The sequence below is a fragment of the Schistocerca nitens genome, chromosome 9 (genome assembly GCF_023898315.1).
Source record: "Schistocerca nitens isolate TAMUIC-IGC-003100 chromosome 9, iqSchNite1.1, whole genome shotgun sequence".
Lineage (NCBI taxonomy): Eukaryota > Metazoa > Arthropoda > Insecta > Orthoptera > Acrididae > Schistocerca > Schistocerca nitens.
In genome coordinates, this window is record NC_064622.1 from 214,646,794 (window position 1) to 214,669,127 (window position 22,334).

The 22,334-nt window shown below is 37.5% G+C and overlaps 1 protein-coding gene across 7 annotated transcripts in view; it reads left to right on the plus strand.

Annotated features, from left to right (window-relative positions):
* Positions 1-22,334, plus strand: part of LOC126203239 (rhomboid-related protein 2-like) — a 79,900-nt gene that overhangs the window by 13,844 nt on the left and 43,722 nt on the right. For all 7 annotated transcript variants that reach the window (XM_049937487.1, XM_049937491.1, XM_049937489.1 and 4 more), the window contains exons 4-5: positions 3,524-3,703; positions 14,855-14,991. In XM_049937487.1, coding sequence (XP_049793444.1) covers positions 3,524-3,703; positions 14,855-14,991 — 317 coding nt within the window. The remainder of the gene's footprint in view (positions 1-3,523; positions 3,704-14,854; positions 14,992-22,334) is intronic.

The following is a 22,334-nucleotide window of genomic DNA, read 5'->3' on the forward strand; positions in this document are numbered from 1 at the left end:
TCCATGCGCAAGATAGGCAACATCGAGGACAGTGTGAGCTGAGGAGCGCTGTGGTCCCATGGTTAGCGTGCACAGCTGCGGAACGAGAGGTCTTTGGTTCAAGTCTTCCCTCGAGTGAAAAGTTTAATTTTTTATTTTCAGTTTATGTTACAAACCCTTATGTTTTCATCACTTTTTTGGGAGTGATTACCACATCCAGATGAAAACCTAAATCGGGCAAGGTAGAAGAATCTTTTACCCATTCGCCAAGTGTACAAGTTAGGTGGGTCGACAACATATTCCTGTCATGTGACGCACATGCCGTCACCAGTGTTGTATAGAATATATCAGTCATGTTTTCCTGTGGAGGAATCGGTTGACCTATGACCTTGCGATCAAATGTTTTCAGTTCCCATTGGAGAGGCACGTCCTTTCGTCTACTAATCGCACGGTTTTGTGGTGCGGTCGCAAAACACAGACGCTAAACTTATTACAGTGAACAGAGACGTCAATGAATGAACGGACAGATCATAACTTTGCGAAAATAAAGAAAGTAAAATTTACACTCTAGAGAAGGCTTGAACCAAGGACCTCTCGTTCCGCAGCTGCACACGCTAACCACAGGACCATGGCGCTCCTCAGCTCACACTGTCCTTGCTGTTGCCTATCTTGCCCATGGACTACTCAGTTTGTATATTTTGCTTTTTTTTTTTTTTTTCATAGTTCCACACAACTTCTTCCTGTTTTCTCGATTGATCTGTGTTCAGTTTTTCAAGGCCTATCCACTGTGCCAACTTATAACTAAATCTGAGGGGGGTGCGATGGGGAGTTTCCCTTGTCAGTAATGAAATTTGTTTTTGACAACATGGACCAGTTTAAAAACACCAGTGATATTCATGACATGATTATAATAGCAGAAGAAAGACTTACACTGTCCTCTACTTAACCTATCCTTGGTACAGAAAAAGGGTAAAAACATGCTGCTCTAAAACTTTTCGATAAATTACCAGATGAAATAAAATATCTGACAGACTGCAGTAATAGTTTCAAAAATAAACTGAAATCATATCTCCTTGACAACTTCTATATCACAGATGAATTCTTCAATATGAATAAATAAATCTATAGGTCTAATATATGCATTTTGTGCCATTTAAGGGTCTGGGGTAGGTAACAAAAATTTTAAGCGTAAAAAAAATAAAAAAAATACTTGATTCATGTGTGCATTTCTTATGCACTTGACACGTTCTACATCATAATGGTTGCAATGAGATTGATCAATGGGACACATAACTAATTAACTAACTTTTATCATTTCTATACTTCCTCCTTTGATCTCATCCCAGTTTTCCCATCTTCTTTGTGTGAAGCTTTTTAATTAATTCGTTCCTGTTGTCAGGCAAATTTTGTGTCAATTGTATGGACATTTTTATTTTGGGGTTTGGACTTTTAGGTTGAAATTTGGCTCTGACATCTGTTAAATTTTGGTCCAAGTCTATGTCTAGTCCTCTTCTGACTACATGTTCATGATTTATCTATGCTTTTGTTTGGTTGTTGCCACAAGATCCAACTGAAGCCTACCTGAATGTTTATTAGGAGATACCAGGTCTTCTTTCTCCTTGTTATTTTTCTGAAAAAGGTTGAAATTAGGTTTAAGTCAAATTGTCTGCAGAAGTTGATGACCCTTCCTCCACTTTTATTCGTGCATTTGTGTTCAGCAAAATTTCCTGCTGTTTCCTTGTATTTCTCTTATCTGCCGACCTGTGCTTTGAAGCCTCCCACTATTAATTTTATGTGGTTTTTAAATTCTGTATCCTTCTGACACAAATACATTCTCATCTCCATTCTGGTTTCCTGAAGTGCTAGTTTTAGTATGTTGCATCTGTTTAACATATCCGTCAGTTGTTTAAGTTTCCTAATCTTTAGTAAGGTGTTGATGTTCATATGCCTAGCAGATGTTTTTCTCTTGGGCCTTATGTGAGAAATTGTAGGAAGCTCAGATACTTCTTACCTCCTAGAGTACTTTCCCATTCATTGTTTACCTTCATGTCTTAGTTGAAAGTAGATTAGGAAAGGATTTCAATTGCTTCTTGGGATGTTACAACTGTAATTTCATTGCCAGATGGGTTTTAACAGGCAGCCTTTTATGGGAGCAGACATCTTTGTAGCTGATCTCTTTGGTAACATATACTACTGACTTTTGCAGCCACCATACTGATCATATAGCTAGTTGTTGCAGGTCAGACACAATGTGGATTTGTGGGTTGCTTGGCAGGTTGCTTCTTCTACTAGATGTGCCATACTGAGGTGCAGCCTCTCCACCTTTACACTGAGGTATCACCGTCAGGAGAAAATGACTCATCCACTTTCTTTGCCATTGACACTGATATCTTCATCTGCCACAGAAGCTTTTGATCTTCTTCACTTTCTCTCCCATGTTGCTGACTAATTAACATCCTGTCACCCATTACCAAGCAACCGGTTATTTGAAATAGACTGTCCCATGCCGGACATCTGGATCGTTGAGTACTGAGCCCCCTGCCACATAAAGGCTTAGTCCATTGGGGGGGGGGGGGAGGGGGGGGCTGCAGAAATAACTTGAAAGAACATAATTTTATGGTGAAATTGTGTATTTCATTCTGTTTTAAGCATTGTTCACCTGCACACTTCATATGTGGACAAATTTCAGTCATCATTATTTCACATCCATTGCACATATTAATTCCTTTTTTCTGAATTGCTATTTGAAAATTGTTTATGTGAATATGTGCATGTTTTCTGTTCTGAAGGCAGCTTTTGCCAAAGCTCAAATGTGTCAATGTGTTCTGTGTGACATTATTTATATTTATATAGATGTATGACAGATACATAAAATTAATGAAAATAAATCTAAAATAAAATAAAAAGCTTTCTAGAGAATGAAGCAAGTAAATGTGAAATAATGTATATATGCAGACTAAAGTGATGGATGAAAACTTGTACCAAAACCAGGATTGGAACCTGGGCCTTCTGCTCACTAGGCAGATGCTCTAACCACTACACCACCATGGCACAGTGGCTTTGTGCAACTACACAGGCTACCCTCGTGAACATCCCTCCTCAGTCCAAACACCCATAGACACCTCAGCTCACTTGGTATTCCTCCTAAAATCGAACAGCATTGCAGAGGCTCTCCAACTGTACTGGAATAGCACCTCAGCATCAAATTAAACTGGGTTAGTATTCCAATATAAAATATCTGCTTGATAAGCAGGAGACCTGAATTCGATTCTCAGCCTTGGTACAAATTTTCATTCATCACTTCAGACCACGTAAATACATCATAGATGTTTGAGAACAAAAAGGCCTCTGGAACCATATAGTTTCATTTGATTAAATGAGAAATAGTTGCAGGACAAAGACATTTTATCTGTAAATATTGCCATGACTCATCCTGTGCTATTAAGTTTTACCTTTGTCTGATATTTACTGAATGCAAGACATACTACAAAGTTGCTTATCTGTAATTACCATTTTTCTTACTTTTTCTTATACCTTGGTATAGGTGCACATGAAAGAATACAGAAGCTTGTTTGCAGCTGTACTTGGCAAATATATCCGTGCAACTGTAGTTCCACGCCACAGATTATATGAAGTTGATGTAGTAGATGGTACTGGGGAATATGAGGAGCAGTACAGTTGTTGGCCACCAGCTGTTGCCATGATCTTTATCAGTATTGTAGAGGTACGTGAATTTATTGTGAATGTATTTGTAGTAAAACTGCTTCTGTCACATTAACAATAACTTCAGCTGACTGCACTACAATGAAAGAAGAATTTTAATAAAAGATTGCTTAAAAGAAACTAGATGTCACTGCATTGCTTTTACTACCTTGATGATAGTGAGCAGAAGGGTAGGAGAAATGAGCTGACTGCATGCATTGTATCTTACAATAATTTGCAACTGATTAATCAGAGAGAACAGATTACAAAAAATAACTAAAACATTTATGCCAGCCATCCCTTATTTCTGCTAACTGGGAATTCAAGTTTTAAACAAACCAAAATATGTAAATCTAATTAATTATGTTTCAGAAGGAAAGTTGCTACTTACCATATAGTGGAGATGCTGAGTCATGACGGGCACAACAAAAAGATTCGCACAATTATAGCTTTCAGCCATTAAGGGCTTTGTCAGCAATAGAAACACATACACACACTCGCACAAACGCAACTTGCAAGTTGTAAAATTGTTTACCTTGTGTACATAAAGACAGCTATTTTTTCCATGTGCCCACTCATATTATAAGACACAGCACGCATGCTTGAGGGGTACCAATAAGATCTAGGAGTAATAACTGGGAAATGATTGTATGTGGAGACTTCAATATAGATTTTGTTTCAGATTTATTTTATTTTATTTTTTTATTTTTTATTTTTATTTATTATTATTTTTTTTTAATTGACGGAAACTGCAGTTCCCAATGTCTAGCTTTGTTTTGATTTCCAGAGTAACATTCCAAGCAAGAATTCTGATTAAATAGATGTGAGCTTTATAATATCTGACCAAAATGGTCAAATGCCAGCAATAAAGTATCCCCATCAATCTGGTTTAACTAAAATAGGAGTTAAGAAAAATTTCACAGAAATACTGACTCAGTTGCACTATTCAAGGAGAAATTACAGGATGAAAAATGGGATGAGTTTACCAGGGACACACAGGGGATGAAGAATTTAATTACTTTACTAAAATATTCTTACAACACTATGAGTCCTGTTTTTCTTTACATCAGAATAGGGAAAATTACAATGGGAAAGCCAAGAAGAATGGTAGCTACCTCTAGGTTGCAGACTGGGCTGTTTTTTAAACAGTTGTAAGCCTCTTCCATTATTCTCCTCACTGCTTTTCAGCCTTGTAATAGTATAGCTTTTCACTGGTGAACATCATGACTTTTTAAGAGTCTTCCAAGTCTTTGGTAAATCATTTCCATATGGTAACAACAGAAATGTCCCAGGTACTAAACCTTGTGAATCACACATTTAATGTACGTTCACCTGCATAGAACTGTTTCCTATAGCTTTTGATGACATATTTTTCTGAATATTCCAGAGCTGTGGAATATTTACAATATAATAGGTAATATAACAATTTTGCAATAATTAGCAATCTGAATTAATAAATCAGTTACTATTGCCAAAAGTGAGTCACATGACTTCCTAAAAATGAAAATAAAACAGTAAAACTACTTGAACTGTTCAAAGATCAAAAACTTTCTTGAGAAGAACATACAAATTATCTGTGCAGCAGAATAGATTGTGTACTTTTTTATTATATAAATGAAGGAACAGTGTGAGCAAACAGTTATTGCCCCGCTCATAATTTACTTTCTTCCATTCTCATTTGCATTATGGCATATTGCTCTGTGGCAATTCCCCAGGATCGAAATGTATTTTCAGGTGGCAGAAGAAGGCAGTCAGATGTTTAGTTGGATTATCACCCAGAGAGTCTTGCAAAAACCCACTTTGAATTTCTCAGCATAATGACAGCATGTCAGAGAAAATTTTTCAATAAGTTACCATACTGCACTCTTACAGTAACACTAAATAAATATAAGAGCATATTACAAACACGGCTAAAATGCAGTGAATTCTACTCAACTGAAGAATTCCTAGAAAGTAATGATCATAACATATGTTTTTCCTAAGTGATAAATAAAATTGTTTACTTCTTAAATAAGCTAGTTATTTTATGTGTTATTTTTTGTATATGTAAATGATTATTCTATGAAACTTAACAACAATGTAAACTTTGATTAAGCCAATCATATGAAAAATACTGAAAGGCAAATATTCTATTCTAGTTGAATTACATTTTGTCAATCCTAATTTATTTTTATTGTTGCAAGAATAAGGTTCACTCAGTGCTTTCACAAGTAGTTGTGGCTAGTGATTATGGCCATTGTGGGTTCTTGATGGTGGAATTGGTTGCTGTCTGCAAACTACTGGAAGCTCCTTTGTCCACTTTCAATCACCTTCATATTGTTGTTGCAGGTTTTTCTGATGAAGTGCCAGGGTGGTCTTCAGTTTATGCAAATGTGCTGTGTAAATTTATCTAATGTGATCCCCAGACTGGTATCAGGTGATCATCTAATGGAGTTGTCAGGTTGTGCACAGATCTGGAGCTGTTTTATGAGGAAAACAACTGAAAGACTAGCCACATATTTCTAACAGACAGGTGTGAGTCATTGTCTTTTGATGATACTGAGGCCTTGATCTCTTTCTTGCATGGTGGTCAAGTTCTGGGTAGCTTTAGAGAGGACTACTATTAATATTAGGCAGTTTGAATATTAGGAACGTAACAGGTGTTCTTACCAAAGTAGGTTAGGTTTAGGAAATATTATCTTTCAGATGGAAGAAGACATCCCAAGAGAAAGTGAGACTTCTTGTCTATGAGCTGCAATTTGTTAATGATGCCAGCACCAGCGACTTCTGTCACCTGGGATCTGAAATAATTGTTAGTCCTATGCGAAGGCTGGCTGAAGTGGTGAAATGTATACATTGGCAGTAGTGTCTCAGAATAGCTGTCAATTTGCAGCATCATTCTGAGTACTGACATGGTCCTCTAGTCTGAATTTGAATGGAGAATATAAACCAGAGCAACTTCTGATTTTATGATGAGGTTTGCTGTAGATTCTTCAACCTGGGCTGTAGGATGGAGACTTGTCAGTCTGGATAAGTCAAGTGTCCACTATTCACCAGAATTGGCTTTTCAGGTGAAATATAGATTAGTGTAGGTTAAATAAAACTCTGAATTCCCCCAAAGAAAACCAATCATCAGATAAACCATTTAATGTAGCTGTCTGGATAGCAAATGCAGACAATGATATTCATAAAATATTAGTTGTTAACTGCCAGCGCATTGGCAGTAGAACGCTTGATCTTACATTTCTCCAGAAAGTAGTTGTCTCTGCATTATATTACAAACTGAGGGTAGATTGAACACTAAAGGAGAAAGTAAAGAAATTCTTAAGACCCTATTCAGAAGGTTTGGGTTTTTGTGTGAAAATTTTTCTTATGGAAGTCATATATTCAAAAGATTTCCCAGTGCATTGAAAATATTGAGATAGATAAGATGCATTGGATGTCAAGTGGGTTGTTATCTGGAAGAGTCAATCTGAAAATGTATGCTTTCCACTAGAAACTAAATACTTTTAATTATTGCTAATGAACTGTAAACAGCAGTGACACTTCATTGACACATTTCTTTTTTTTGTAGAATACAGCAAAGTGTCCACTTGTATATGACCCCCACCCCCCAAGTTGCTTTACAGTTGTGTACCTTTCTTCTTAATTATCTCCTCAAAGTAGAAGACACAATGTCTCCAAGCACTTTGAATAACCTTTCATGCCATTTAGGCTAAGTAAACTTTTTAACTTATTTGTCTGAAATTCTCATCATCTCTACCAGTGATCTTCAGCACCATTAAATGGCCTATTTTAGCACTTGTAAGCCTAAAAGCTCATCTACCATCTTCGTGTCATCCATCTCCTCTACTAACTCATATTCATTCACAAAAATGGAGGAAAGATATTTGGATATTCGGAAATACTACTATCTTTCTAGCAATTTATTTTCATTGGAAAATTTACTTTTTACATGTCAGCTGCTAATCCAACAGAGGTAGTAGAATAGGTACCATAATATTTCCAGCAGAAATGTTTTGACACTTGGTGTATAATGAAGAAGCAAAAATAAGTTCATAATACACGACTCTATCGCCACATTGCCATGAACTGCAAATTAAATTAATAATGAAAAAGTGATGAAACATTAACCAAAACTGTGAGTAAATTGGTCACAAAAACTTGAACACATCCCTATTTATTATTTAGATAAATTAATTTGGAAAATTACAAAAATTTCTTATGAGGCAGACCACTTCAGTAATGCAGTTCTTACAATGATCACTGCACTGATTGTCTGCAATGCTTCTGTTTCATGACCAGTTTATAACCAGGAACAGGTTTAGCTTCATTATTCCAGAGACAATGGCGAGTGTAGCGTATGTGACTTCTACTGCTCTTATGTTTAATTTATATTCTTTTGCCTGCATCCAACATGCCACATGATCTAAGTGAGAATTGTTGACATTGATAAAAATTTAGTAGTAACAGTGTGAATATTATGATCCACAGTAGAAGAAAGGCAGTGTAAGTGCTATACACTTTATTACCCCAACAGACACATAAACCAAGGAGACAGAAAACTGAGGAGAAAACCAAAGAAATAACTCAAACAAAGTCATTAAATGTAACCAAAGGTATTGCCAGATCATCCTTCACAAGCACAAAGAAAGCCCACACTTTTGATAACATGTTTGACTGCTTGAATGCCATGCCGTGCTCCTCTGGTAGAGGGGAGATCCTGGGATGAAAGGGAATTTATACTGAATTGTCCTGCCCACTCTCATGCATACCAGCACCGGTGTGGGTGAATGAGAGTGCTCTTTGAGAGTATAAGAGCCCCATGGTGTGCAAGTGTCTGTGACTCCATTGGTGATGATACCAGGATGGCTGGCGGGGTACCAGGGTGAAGGCCTGGTCAGTGGGGGAAGGTCTGAAAGCAGGCATCAGCTGATGGAAAGACTGCCCCTGTGCAGTGTCATCTGACAGGAGCAGATCTGTTAGTTTTACCTGTTCAATGGAAACCCTGTTTGAGATGGTATTAATTAAGAGTGCCATTGCATGAATGTCTCTTTCTAAGACTGGAAAGGAGTCAGCACAAGGTAGCTGCAAGGGTGCTTTTGTGACATCTGTCTGGAGCATTACATGCTTACATTGACTGAGGTCTTTACGAATGAAAATGGGTGGGTTTTCACGGCAAGATGCCTTTGGAGATAAGAAATTAGAAATGCAGTTACTCATTTTGTAGCATCAATGAGCAAGGATCTTCACAAGGCAGCCCTCTTATTGTATGGAGACAAGCTCCAATTGAAGTATATGTTATTTATCAAGTTTGTGAGGCATTCTCTCTTATGAGAACAAGCTTGTATCTCGTATTAATGAAATCTCAAAAGGAGCTCCTTCCAGAATAAAAATTTACCATCTTTCCTATGAATTGATTCCAACCAATCCTATTGAGATTATATAGTTGATTTAACAATGAACGAAATCCACATACACTATATTGCAAGGAACACAGATTATAAAAAAATATTTATTCTGCAGTTATTACTTAACAGACCAAAGATCGTAAACAACAAAACACATAGTTGTTTCCAACACACCCACAAGCTGTTGAGAAGTTAATTCATGAACACTGAAAGCCCCACGGCTTAGCAGAACCACTGGTGCGTAATCTTTGGCGATGCCATCAAAAAATATCAGCTTGCTGTTTTTTGGTACTGACCAACTTGATACTGAAGTTTCCCTGCAATAATTAACTCATGATGAAGTGGTGCCTCATGTCAGTGTGTTTTGGTCAAGTGTGATGTGCACCATTGTGACTCAGTGCAGAAGCATCTGAATTTCCAAAGAATACACTGGCTTTTCACTGTGTGTAATACACAGTTCTCAGAGTAACCCCTGAAGGTATACTGCTTCTTGCACTGCTGTTGACAGGGCCTTGAATTCAACTTTTGTAGTTGACAGAGTAACCATTTGTTGCTATTTTGAATTCCATGAAAATGCTGCCTCAGCTAACTTGAAAATACAGCCACTCGATGATCATCATTGATTGAAATCTGATGCATTATCGACATGATAAATGCCTTCAGTTTCAATTGTTCCTTTTTTTGGGAAGTTAGTCCTACATTGACTGTGCCTTTCATGTATCTCATAATTCATTTTACTGCTTCCCACTGGAGTTTTTGATAATTATAGTTGTATCTACCTACAACCTCAATATGTTCAGTCTTGTGCTTTGAACCAAATTTAGGAGTGACCTAGTGGATTGCTAATAAGGAATGATATGTAACACAAGTTCTTTCTCAAATGAATGGCTTGCTGACAAGAAATCCAATGTAAAACAAGTTTTCCTCAATTGCCAATTTTTTTTCCACATTTTTTGCAGTTTCAAATGAGGTTTGAGTGGATGTGAAACCAAATTGCAAGCTTCCATACCAAATTTCTTGAGTAAGTTTGCTGCACTTTTTTTTCCACTCAGTGCTAATCATGTCTCGTTTTTCACTTTGTTACATTCTCATGCCAAGACACTAACTGAGTTTGCTGAGATGTGTCATTTACACACATCAAAAAAAGTTTTGCATCACCCCAGTTTCCCGACCTCCTGAAGATAGACGTTGACTGTATCACAGACACAGTCCCTTTGACTGTTCAGAAATGTCACTAAACCCACACAAAGATGTAAACAACCACGCACGAGCAGCACCTATTAGACAGAGGGGGTCCAAAAACCGATCAGTTCCAGTCATTCCAGCAGGAAGGAGGTACACGGCTGGTGTTGTCTGTAGTTCAACCATGCTTAGATGGCAATACCATGGTTCAATTGCATCCACATTGTTACTTTGTGCCAGGAAGGGCTCTCAACAAGGGAAGTGTCCAGGTGTCTCAGAGTGAACCAAAGCGATGTTGTTCAGACATGGAAAAGATACTGAGAGACAGGACTGTTGATGACATACCTCACTCAGGCCACCCAAGGGCTACTACTGCAGTGGATGACCACTACCTATGGATTATGGCTCGCAGGAACCCTGACAGCAATGCCACCTTGTTGAATAATGGTTTTCATGCAGCCATAGGACATTGTGTTATGACTCAAACTGTGTGATGCACAACTTCACTCCCGACGTGCATGGCGAGGTCCACCTTCACAACCACAACACCGTGCAGCGCAGTACAGATGGGCCCAACAACATGCCAAATGAACTGCTTAGGATTGGCACCATGTTGTCTTCACCAATGAGAGTCACATTTGCCTTCAACCAGACAATTGTCAGAGATGTGTTAGGAGGCAACCCAGTCAGGCTGAATGCCTTTGACAGACAGTCCAGTGAATGCAGCAAGGTGGAGGTTCCCTGCTGTTTTGGGGTGCCATTATGTGGGGCCAGCGTACGCTGCTGGTGGTCATGGAAGGTGCCGTAATGGCTGGAAGATATGTGAATGCCATCCTCCTACCGATAGTGCATAGTGCAACCATATAGGCAGCATATTGGCAAGATATTTGTCTTCATGGACGGCAATTCATGCCCCATCTTGTGAATGACTTCCTTCAGGATAACGACATCGCTTGATTAGTGTAGCCAGCATGTTCTCCAGACATTAACTCTACTGAACATGCCTGGGATAGATTGGAAATGGCTGTTTATGGATGACATGACCCACCAACCAATCTGAGGGATCTACACCAAATCTTCATTGAGGAGTGGGATAATCTGGACCAACATAGCCTTGATTAACTTCTGGATAGTATGGCCAAATGAATACTGGTATGCATCAATGCAAGAGGACGTGCTACTGGGTATTAGAGGTACTGGAATGTACAGCAATCTGGACCACCACCTCTGAAGGTCTTGCTTTATGGTGGTACAACATGCAATGTGTGGTTTTCATGAGCAATGAAAATGGTCAAAATGATGTTTATATTGATCTTTATTCCAATTTTCTGTATAAAGTTCCAGAACTCTCGGAACTGAGCTGATGCAAAACTTTTTTTGATGTGTGTGAATTGATTCATTAATTCTTTCTTCAGTTCTTTCTTCCACCTATTATTTCTATTCAAAAAGGTCATCATGTTGCCTATATAAACAACCAGAATGATTATAATGTTGCCTCTCAATTCCGTGGTAAATGCAGGGACCATATTCTGACTTTTTGGGTTCATTTTACATAATGTTACAACCAACTTCTGACATGGTACCAAACATTTTATGAATATTTTAGACACTAAATTGTCTTCATTAGTTGCGAAGCCTTTGTCTGCCAAGGAGCTGCTGCATGATCACCTACGATTATCCTTCATGACCCAAGAATTGGGGCATGAAGGTTAGAATTTGGTGGATGGTGTCACCTGGGCCCAAACAGACTGGACAAGCTCAAAATCCCTGGAGAAGCAGATCACTAGGCCTGGGAACAAATACTAAGCTCTATCAAGGAGCAACAGTGCAAGCAGACACAAGATCATTCTGTGATGGCCACTGAAGAGATACTGAAACCTCCCCTCCCCCAACCACCACCTACCCCAGGCTCCATTCCCCCACCACTGAACATGCCATGTGCCATTGGCACATGGGATCAAACCTGGACCCACGAGAGATAAATACTAATGGCAGAGAGCAGACAGATTATTGCATCAGCACCATCTGATGATGGCAGAATGATTATTCGCTGAAATATCATAGCATTCAACAGTATTATCTGGTTGGACACCTGACAATCCTTCAAAAAACATTCTAAAATTGTTTAAGCCTCCTCTCAACTAGGAACCTGAGGATCATGATCTGTTCTGGGTGAGATGCTGCAAATTGTGATTACTTCTTCTGTACTGTGAGAAGGGCTAGCTGTCTACACTAGCTCAGTTAGCTGTTTAAAGGAAGGTGCCATTTATGCTGACACAAGGTACAATTTGTGTCTAGTTGCATTGAGTGCATTCAATGGCTGCCAGCAGAGTCTGCTCCACATCTCAGATGAGACCTACAGCAAACATACTAAGTGCACACAGGTTTTCTTTTTCGATTTGCCAGTGATTTTCCTGAGGGGCTCACATTACTTGCCTGGTGTTGGACTCCTGGTGATCAACATACTCACCCTCTGTGCATGCTCAGACTTTGCAATATCATCTACAGGGCCAACAGTCGAGATATCCCTCCCTGGCTCTGATCTATCAGTAGTGGCAGTAATCCACATCTGTTGCTAAGGCATAAAGAGACAGCTGTGTGACTGACATCCACATTCACTTTGTGCTCATTATTTGTGAATTCACTTCATCTGCCCTTTACATTCACACTGGGGGGTTGATGAACTGGCCATGTTATATATATGAGAAGTGTCATCCTATTTTCGAGAGGACACCAGACATTTTTCGTCTTAAGTACCTCAACAACACTGCAGGCCTCGCAAGCAGCCTGAATCATATCAACAGTGGTCAGCACAGCTCCTAGCTGCTTCCAGGTAGTGCTCAATTTCCATTCTACCTGCTGAGCTGGCATCTCCTTTTGTCTTGTCATTTCTACTACCAACAACATTACATTTCAGAAATTCCTGATAGCAAACTGACAAAGTGGCATTCATTGCAAAGGCTTGAAACAGTCTAACTGGCACTTGAAAGATAAAGAAAGAATATGAAAAAGAACTTCAGGGAGTTTATTAAATGAAATAAAACAAGAATTAGTGAAGCTAATTAACAAACTGTTTAACCAACACAAAGTCATAAACCTGTGTAGTAGATCAAATTTTGTTTCTGGAAGTAACAGACACTGAATATCAATTACTTTCACAACAAAATGGATAAAGGAATAACTCAGTGCCAGAATTTTGACTCTGTCACTCACCTTAGAATGACTATTGTTGAGGGAGTATTCCACAACAGCACATTTTTCAGGCTGTAAAAGCAACACGTGTGATCAACATTACTGTATCTCTCACAAATTGTTTCCATGAACTGTCTGATGAGTAAAAGGCCAGATCTGTAGGGACTCTTGTAAATCCGAGCATCATGGATCATCAAATAGCCATTTAATAAATCTAGAAGTGCTGCAGTCTTCAGTAGAGAGCAATAGTTTACTGTAACTTAGTGCCTATTGATAATCCAGCGTACCTGTGAGAAAATACTTCCTTCGATGCAACTTCTGATGTCAATTGTGTTAGAAGCAGTGTACATTTGCCTAATGAAGGATTTAATTAAATGTGGTGTTGGTTACAGCCTTGAGAAATGAAAGAATGTGGTCTTTGCTTTGATTCCCTCTCAAAGATATAACTACAGTGCTATGTCCATCATCAGGCCAATAACTTAGCATATTAAGAGTGTTTGATCTTACATGCTATTCACTGACTGGTTACAAGAAGTTGATATAAACTTCTTTGCCACCCATCAAATAAATGTATCCAGGGCATGAACATCAATGACTGCATGTGTCATGGCATGGCCTTCATGCTTAATTGGCTGGATGTGCATGGTGCACCTTCAGTCTGTAGGTTCACTTAGAAGATAGGTGGAACATGTAGAGCTGAAACATTAATGAAGCAAATGGATTTTCTACAGCTGCATACCTGAAATATAATTAGAGTCACAAATATAAGTTTTTACATAACTGATGTTCTCTCCCCGCCCCCCCCCCCCCCAATACACACACACACACATACAAAATACCAGAACATCAGAGAAACAGTACGAAAATCTATAGTTTGAAATATTTGTCTCTATTATGAAAAGGATAGAGTGCTACTCCTCATATAGCAGAGATGTTGAGTTGCAGATAGGGACAACAAAAAGACTGTCAAACAAGTAAGCTTTCAGCCAAAAATGCCTTCACTGGAATTAGACAACACACACACACACACACACACACACACACACACACAAACTCAGACACATATGACAGTCTCTGCCAGCCAGAGACTGTGGTCAAAAGTGTGTGAGATGCGTTTGCGTGCGCGCGCGCCTGTGTGTGTGTGTGTGTGTGTGTGTGTGTGTGTGTGTGTGTGTGTGTTTTTCCACCTGCATGTGTGTATGTGTGTGTACATTGTCTAATTCGATGAAGGCCTTTTTGGCTGAAAGCTTCCTTGTTTGGCAGTCCCTTAGCTGTGCCTATCTGTGACTCAACATGTCCACTATATGGTGAGTAGAAGTCTATCATTTCCATAATATTGTCTTATACCATCCTGGATTTTTCTAACATTTGTCTCTGGTGAATAAGATGCTCTGTTTTTCTTTGTGTAGGTTATAACATTTCTCTGGGATGTTATTGCTGTGGGAACTATGGCAGCAAATGGCCCTGCTGCTACTGCTCTTATGTATAATCCTCATAAGAGATATGAAGCATGGCGTTACCTTACATACATGTTTGTTCACGTTGGGTGAGTTTCTCCTCTAATAATATCTACAGAAAAATTATTGTGTGACTTCTTAAACTTTTTCATTAATTACTATTTTGTACCAATGAACCATTTTTTATTCTGTTTCCTCCAACAAATAGTACTGCTTAGATCCACTTGAACCTCAATAGACATACAATATTTTTTTCTTTTTTTTGCACATGTATCTACATTTAATGTAGCCCTTAGAATAAGCCCTTTATTGATTCTGTGCATTGCACTGCAGCTTTAAATTACTTTAACAAAGCATACATGGTCATGACTATGTATCTGCAAATGAACAATCTTGAAAACTCAAGGGCTGTTGTATTTTGACATGCTGTTATATTTCTCAGGATTTGACATAATCACTGAAACTGCTACTTGGCAACAGAGTAATAGACCCATGTCCATCATTCAGGAACATGACTATCAGAACCTTTGTCTCTCTATAAAGCAGAATATTGGATGGAACTGAGAGTGGAGTACGATTCTGTGGAAGTGTCAATAGTTCAGAGGATACTGTTCATTGCATTCCATTGCAAGAGGGACATCACGAAACATGATCTAGCTATCCATTCTTGTTACCCTCATGAAATCAGCAGTTTAGATAAAAAAAACTGCCACAGTAATAGCATCATTGGAGTACAGAACAAGAATTTAAATTGTTATATCAGATGAGTCATGCTTCCAATTACATAATGTTAATTTCATTTTGGTACATTCTACGTCCCAGGAGAACACTTGTGCAGTAAGATGTACACAGACTGGCAGTTATAGTGTTATATTATGGTGACATTCATCTGGTCCATCTTGGGGCCTGTGGATGTTACAGACACTGCCATGAAAACTGGACTTTACAAATATTATAGCTAAGCATTTATATACTTTCTTGGCATATGTCTCTATAACATGTGTAATTTTTCAAAAAAAAAAAAAGTGTGAATCAATTTTTCAAGGCCAAAATTATTCTGTAGTGGTTTTGGAAGTATGGTAATGACTTCCATTCGACGTTATGGACACTTAATTTAGATTAGATTAGATTAATGCTTGTTCCATAGATCATGAATACGATACTTCGTAATGATGTGGAACGTGTCAGGTTAATAAAAGATGTCTGTACAAGATATTACATTACACAAAATATTGCATGACACTAATGTTTAAGTCGTTTTTTTCCCTCCCTTAATTTATATCTAAAAATTCAGCCGATGAGTAGAAGCAGTTGTCATCTAGAAATTCTTTTAATTTATTTTTAAATGTTAGTTGGCTATCTGTCAGGCTTTTGATGCTGTTTGGTAGGTGACCAAAGACTTTTGTGGCACCATAATTTACTCCTTTCTGTGCCAAAGTCAGATTTAACCCTGCATAGTGAAGATCATCCTTTCTCCTGGTGTTATAGCTATGCACACTGCTATTACTTTTGAACTGGGTTGGATTATTAACAACAAATTTCAAAAGTGAATATATATACTGTGAGGTTACTGTGAGGATCCCTAGATCCTTTAATAGATGTCTGCAGGATGACCATGGGTGGGCTCCAGCAATTATTCTGATTACACATTTTTGAGCAATGAATACTTTTCTACTCAACGGTGAATTACCCCAGAATATGATGCCATACGAAAGCAGTGAATGAAAGTAGGCATAGTAAGCTAATTTACTGAGATTCTTATCACCAAAATTTGCAATAACCGTAATAGCATACATAGCTGAACTCAGACATTTCAGCAGACCATCAATGTGTTGCTTCCAGTTTAACCTCTCATCAATGGACACACCTAAAAACTTTGAAAATTCTACCTTAGCTACAGACTTCTGTTCAAAGTCTATATTTATTACTGGAGTTGTGCCATTTACTGTACGGAACTGTATATACTGTGTTTTATCAAAATTTAAAGAGAGTCCGTTTGCTTAGAACCACTTAATAATTTTGTGAAAAACATCATTTACAATTACATCACTTAGTTCTTGGTTTTTGGATGTTATTACTATACTTGTATCATCAGCAAAAAGAACTAACTTTACATCTTCATCAATGTGGAATGGTAAGTCATTAATGTATATCAAGAACAGTAAAGGATCTAAGACCGAACCCTGTGGGACCCCGTACTTGATAGCCCCCCAGTTTGAGGAATCAGCTGTTGTTTTAACATTACATGAACCACTTATTTCAACTTTCTGCATTCTTCCAGTTAAGTATGAATTAAACCATTTGTGCACTGCCCCACTCAAACCATAATGATTTAGCTTATCTAAAGGAATTCCATGATTTACACAATCAAAGGCCTTTGAGAGATCACAAAATATACCAATGGGTGATGTCCGGTTATTCAGAGCATTTAATATTTGATCAGTGAAAGCATATATAGCATCTTCTGTTGAAAAGCCTTTCTGAAAACCAAACTGATATTTTGTTTGTACTTTATTTTTACAAATATGGGAGGCTACTCTTGAATACATTACCTTCTCAAAAATTTTTGATAGAGCTGCCAGGCAAAGCTCACTCATCTATGGTAAACTTTAAGCTCAGAGTTCAAAGCTAAGAAAAGTGACTCCTCATAACTTACAATAATTATATGACTGTGCTTAGGCACTTAATGCCTTCCACATTTCACTATACTCTGTCATGTTTTGGAATACTTACTATGTCAAACTGCAACTGTCTTGCTTGAAAAAGATGATGTAACACTATATTAGAAGGTAGACTTAGTTTGACAGGAACAAGTGCATTATAAAATAAGGGAAACACAACCACTCACCTATATTGCATCAATGTGTGGAGCACAGAAATGTACAATGTACAACAGAAAGCAGCATTCACACCAGCTTTCAAGCTCTAGCTTCTAGCTCTTTTTATAGGAAAAGGACACACTCACCCAACTGCAGCCACTCCCCCCCCCCCCCCCCCCCTCACACACACACGCACGCACACATTACCATGGCAAATCCCTTACCAAGCCTATGAGAGTGTGCATTTGGGCATTTGTTTCATTGTATGTGCAAATGTGTGTATGTGTGTACTTTTGCTAGAAAAAGAGATAGTGCTCAAAAGCCAATGTGAATGCTGTTTTTTTGCACTTTTGTGCTCTACACACCAATCTGCTTTAGGTGAGTGGTTGCTTTTCTGTTTATTTCAGGTATTGCTCCATCCAGGAATTTAAATTATTGTTTAAGAGCTTTATAATGAGGATGAATTGCTTATTTAGCTTGTAGAGTATGTACTGTAGTTAACTTGAATGAACTGCAAGTATTCATGGTGTGATCTTTACATAATATAGCCAATACCAATGAGAGATTACATTTATACTTCAGCTGCCAACGTGTTATGCTGTTTAAAGCTGGAACTCAAACCCAGATACCTGCCTGTTATGGGCAGTGTTCTATCATTTGAGCTAAAATGGTATTATATGAAAGAAACAGGTACCTACATATGAGTCAAAATTCAACATGCAGGTTTAGCTTGTCAAGTATGATCTACACGGTTTGTACACTGCAAGTTGTCAGTATCTCAGATGCATGTTGCCACCCAGGATTTTTCACATGGACAAGCAACCAGTTTCCTTAATTTTATTCCCCCTGTTGTGGACTGACTGCCTTGTTTATTTACTATAACATGTTCTATCATACTCCAAAAAGAACCAGTAAACAGATTCCAGTTGATAAAGTACTGTCACAGGCCAATCCTTACGGCTGTTCAACATAGATGACATCCAGTTTCCCGTTCTCTTCCAGCACACTTTCTTTGCCATTTGCTTCACACATAATAGGTCTTTTATGTTTCTTCTTTTCCATTTACTAACTTATGCCATGTGTTTAGCTGCAGCAACTAGTTCTAGCTGTAATCTACTAATTCTTTTATGAAAAGGAACACATATTTATGTTTTGTGAATTGTACATTTGTTTTATAATCCGTTCTCTCTCTACAGACTTACCAATGTCATATTTTCTATTAAATAAAGAAAGAAGTAAAGGTAACCTCTCACCATATATTACTTGTTCACTTTATGCAGACTTACAGCTCAGTGGCTGATAGGACTAGCTGTTTCAGCTGAAGGTGTATGACTTCAGACCAATATTCAGTTGTTTCCACTCACTACCAACCTTAGCTTTCAATAATGTCTGCAGCATGTATCTTGATTGAACCTGTCAACAAATTTATTCAATTTCATATTCATTTACATATAATATTTCTGTGATCTCTAATTCAGTGTATATGTCAGTGTTTGTTTATGAGTATGCAGACAAGCTGAACACATTGTTGTCAGATAATTATGGGTTTTGTGCCATAAAGCTACTCCCATGGTTTGAATCAGCTCCTATCATGTCACCATTCCATAACTTTTCATAAGTGAACAAGTAATAGCTTTGGTTTTGATGAGTTAACAGACATACAAACAAGACTGAAGTCATTTTTAAGCATTCAGACAAAGCTCTGAGCTTACTAACAAAAAGCACATGTGTCCAAACATTGTCTCCTCCTGCTGGGTTCAGAGGGTAATAATAATAATAATAATAATAATAATAATAATAATTTTATTGTCATTCGGCCATTACAGCAATAGACAACGTCATATACATACTAAAATACAATTAATAGTTTGAAAGAAACAACAGGTTTCTTGTTAACATTATAGTATTATATTACAGTTGATAAATTCTCTTATGTCATAGAGTGGATGGAGGACTAGCCAGTTATGAATTGTTTGTTTGAATAATTGTTCAGGTAATTCTTGAACAGATTGAGGAAGTTTATTAAATAATTTGTACCCCATGATTTTGTAGCTGTTGAGTGACTTTGACAACCTGTGGTAAGGAATATAGAGGCACCTATTCCTTCTTGTATTGTGGCTGTGTACATTTTCTCTGGTTTTTGTTTCTGGTAATTTCTTCTTCGTATAAATTAGAACATAGTATATGTACAAGTTTATAACAGTCATGATTTTCTGTTCACAGAACAATGGTTTACAGTGTGCCTTATATGCAGAACAAGTAATTATCCTAATAGCTTTTTTTTGCAGTATTAATATGTCATGTACACAGCTAGAGTTCCCCCACAAAATAATTCCATATGTTATTATATTCTGAAAGAATGAAAGATAGGATGTTCTAACATATTTTTCAGGAACACAATCCATAAGTCGCCTTAACAGGTAAATAACTCTTGACAATTTACCACTAATATATTGTACATGTTGACCCCAAGATAATTTATCATCAATGTATACCCCCAAAAATTTGACATAACTTGGATCATCTGACAGAAGCTTGTCTCTAAGACTACAGACCATCTGCTGTGTTTTGTTTTCATTCAGCAGGAATCCATTTGCCTTGAACCAATAGGATGCTTGGTCAATTGTCTTTGCTGCACAAGTTTTAAGGCTATTGAAATCCTCACTAGCATGAAGAAATGTTGTATCATCTGCATACAACACAGTGGTGGACTTGATAAATGACGGCAGATCATTTATCATTATCAGGAACAAAAAGGGGCCCAGCACAGATCCCTGCGGAACACCTACCTTGACTTGCTCTATACTCGACATTTCTCTCCCTACACAAACAACTTGCTTACGATTCTGAAGATATGATTTTATTAATTTAAGGCTGTTATGTCTAATGCCATAGAATTCCAGTTTTTCTAGGAGTGGCTTATGCTTTACACAGTCAAAAGCTTTGCTTAGATCACAAAATGTGAGTTGAGCATAGCCCTTATCCTCAAACATTTGATGTAAGTATTTGACTACAAAGTCTATAGCATCCACAGTAGACAACTTTTTCCTAAAACCATACTGAGATTCACTAATTATTCCTAATTTTTCAAAATAGACAGATAGCTGTTGGTAAATTACACATTCCAGTATTTTAGAAAAAGCTGGGACTATGGAGATTGGTCTGTAACTGGAAGGTGAGTCCATATCTCCCTTTTTATATATTGGAATTACCCTAGCCACTTTGAGTTCTTCGGGAAAATATCCTTCAGATATGCATTTATTTATACAGAATGTTAAGGGGTAAACAATATAGTCTATTACTTTCTTTAGTAAATTACAGGATATGCCATATATATCTACACTGCCTGAAGATTTCATCCGTTTTACAATGCTTAGGACATGACTAGGTGAGACCTCGGAGAACATAAACGTACCTGTGTCTGTTGGTGTTCTGCAAACATTTTTAGAAAGTAACTCTGATGAACTGATATCAGGTTTGATTATAGTATTTCCTACATTTTCAACAGATTTAATAAAGAAATCATTGAATTTTTGGGGACTTATATTAATTTTTTTGCTTCTTACATCTTTAGCAACACCATTTATTAATTTCCATGCAACTTTGCACTTATTTGTGGAATTATCAATGGTATTGAAATTATGTGCTTTTTTGGCTTCCACGGTGGCTTTTTTATACTCATTCCTGCATTTTATATAGGCTAATCTGGCATGTTCTGTTTTCTGATTGCTACATATATTGTGCAACACCATAACTTGGTTTTTCATACTTGATAATTGTTTAGTGAACCATGAATTTTGTCTGTTTAGCCCTGTTTGTAAAGCCTCTGTCAGTTAATTTGCATTTCTTTATGGGGATATTGTCATTAAATTGCGTCAGAAATGTTTTAAAAAATCTCTCAAATAATAGTTTCCCTGACAAATCAGCACTAAGACTATAACTTGTGTCACCATGACATTGGTTGAACCAGTCTCTCTCAGCAAGGGACTTACAGAGCTGAACAATTTTGTCATCTGTGACAGGCCTGGTGATTATAACTTTTGGGACAGGCTTAGGAATATTACTATTATCAATACAGAACCTACTTGTATAGTTTAAAGATACAGAGTCATGATCTGAAAATGGAAACGCTGTAACAGCACATGATTCTTCTGTAGTTTTAAAGTTGACAAAAATATTGTCAAGACATGCTTTATCTCTTGTAGGCCTGTTATTGATTGAGTGCAAATTGCACTGTCTTAAAAGGTTTTTCAACTCAGTCACAGTACGTTTATGTGTTGTTATATCAAAATCTGCATTCAGATCTCCACCAATTACTATGTCATAATGCAACCATCTGGTCCCTCTTAGTACATCTAACAGCATGTCCAATTTTTCTAGAAATACATTTATGATACCTTTAGGTGACCTGTAAAGGGATACTATTACTAACTTAAGACTGTCCATAACTATACCAGTGGCTTCAAAGTTCTGTTCCTCACATAAATAATCTAGGTCCAACTTAACAATGGAGCAGCTGAATGACTGATTAATATATATTGCCACACCACCTCTTATATGAAGTTTTCTACAGTAACTATTTGCTACATTATAGTTATCAAGTTTGACAACTG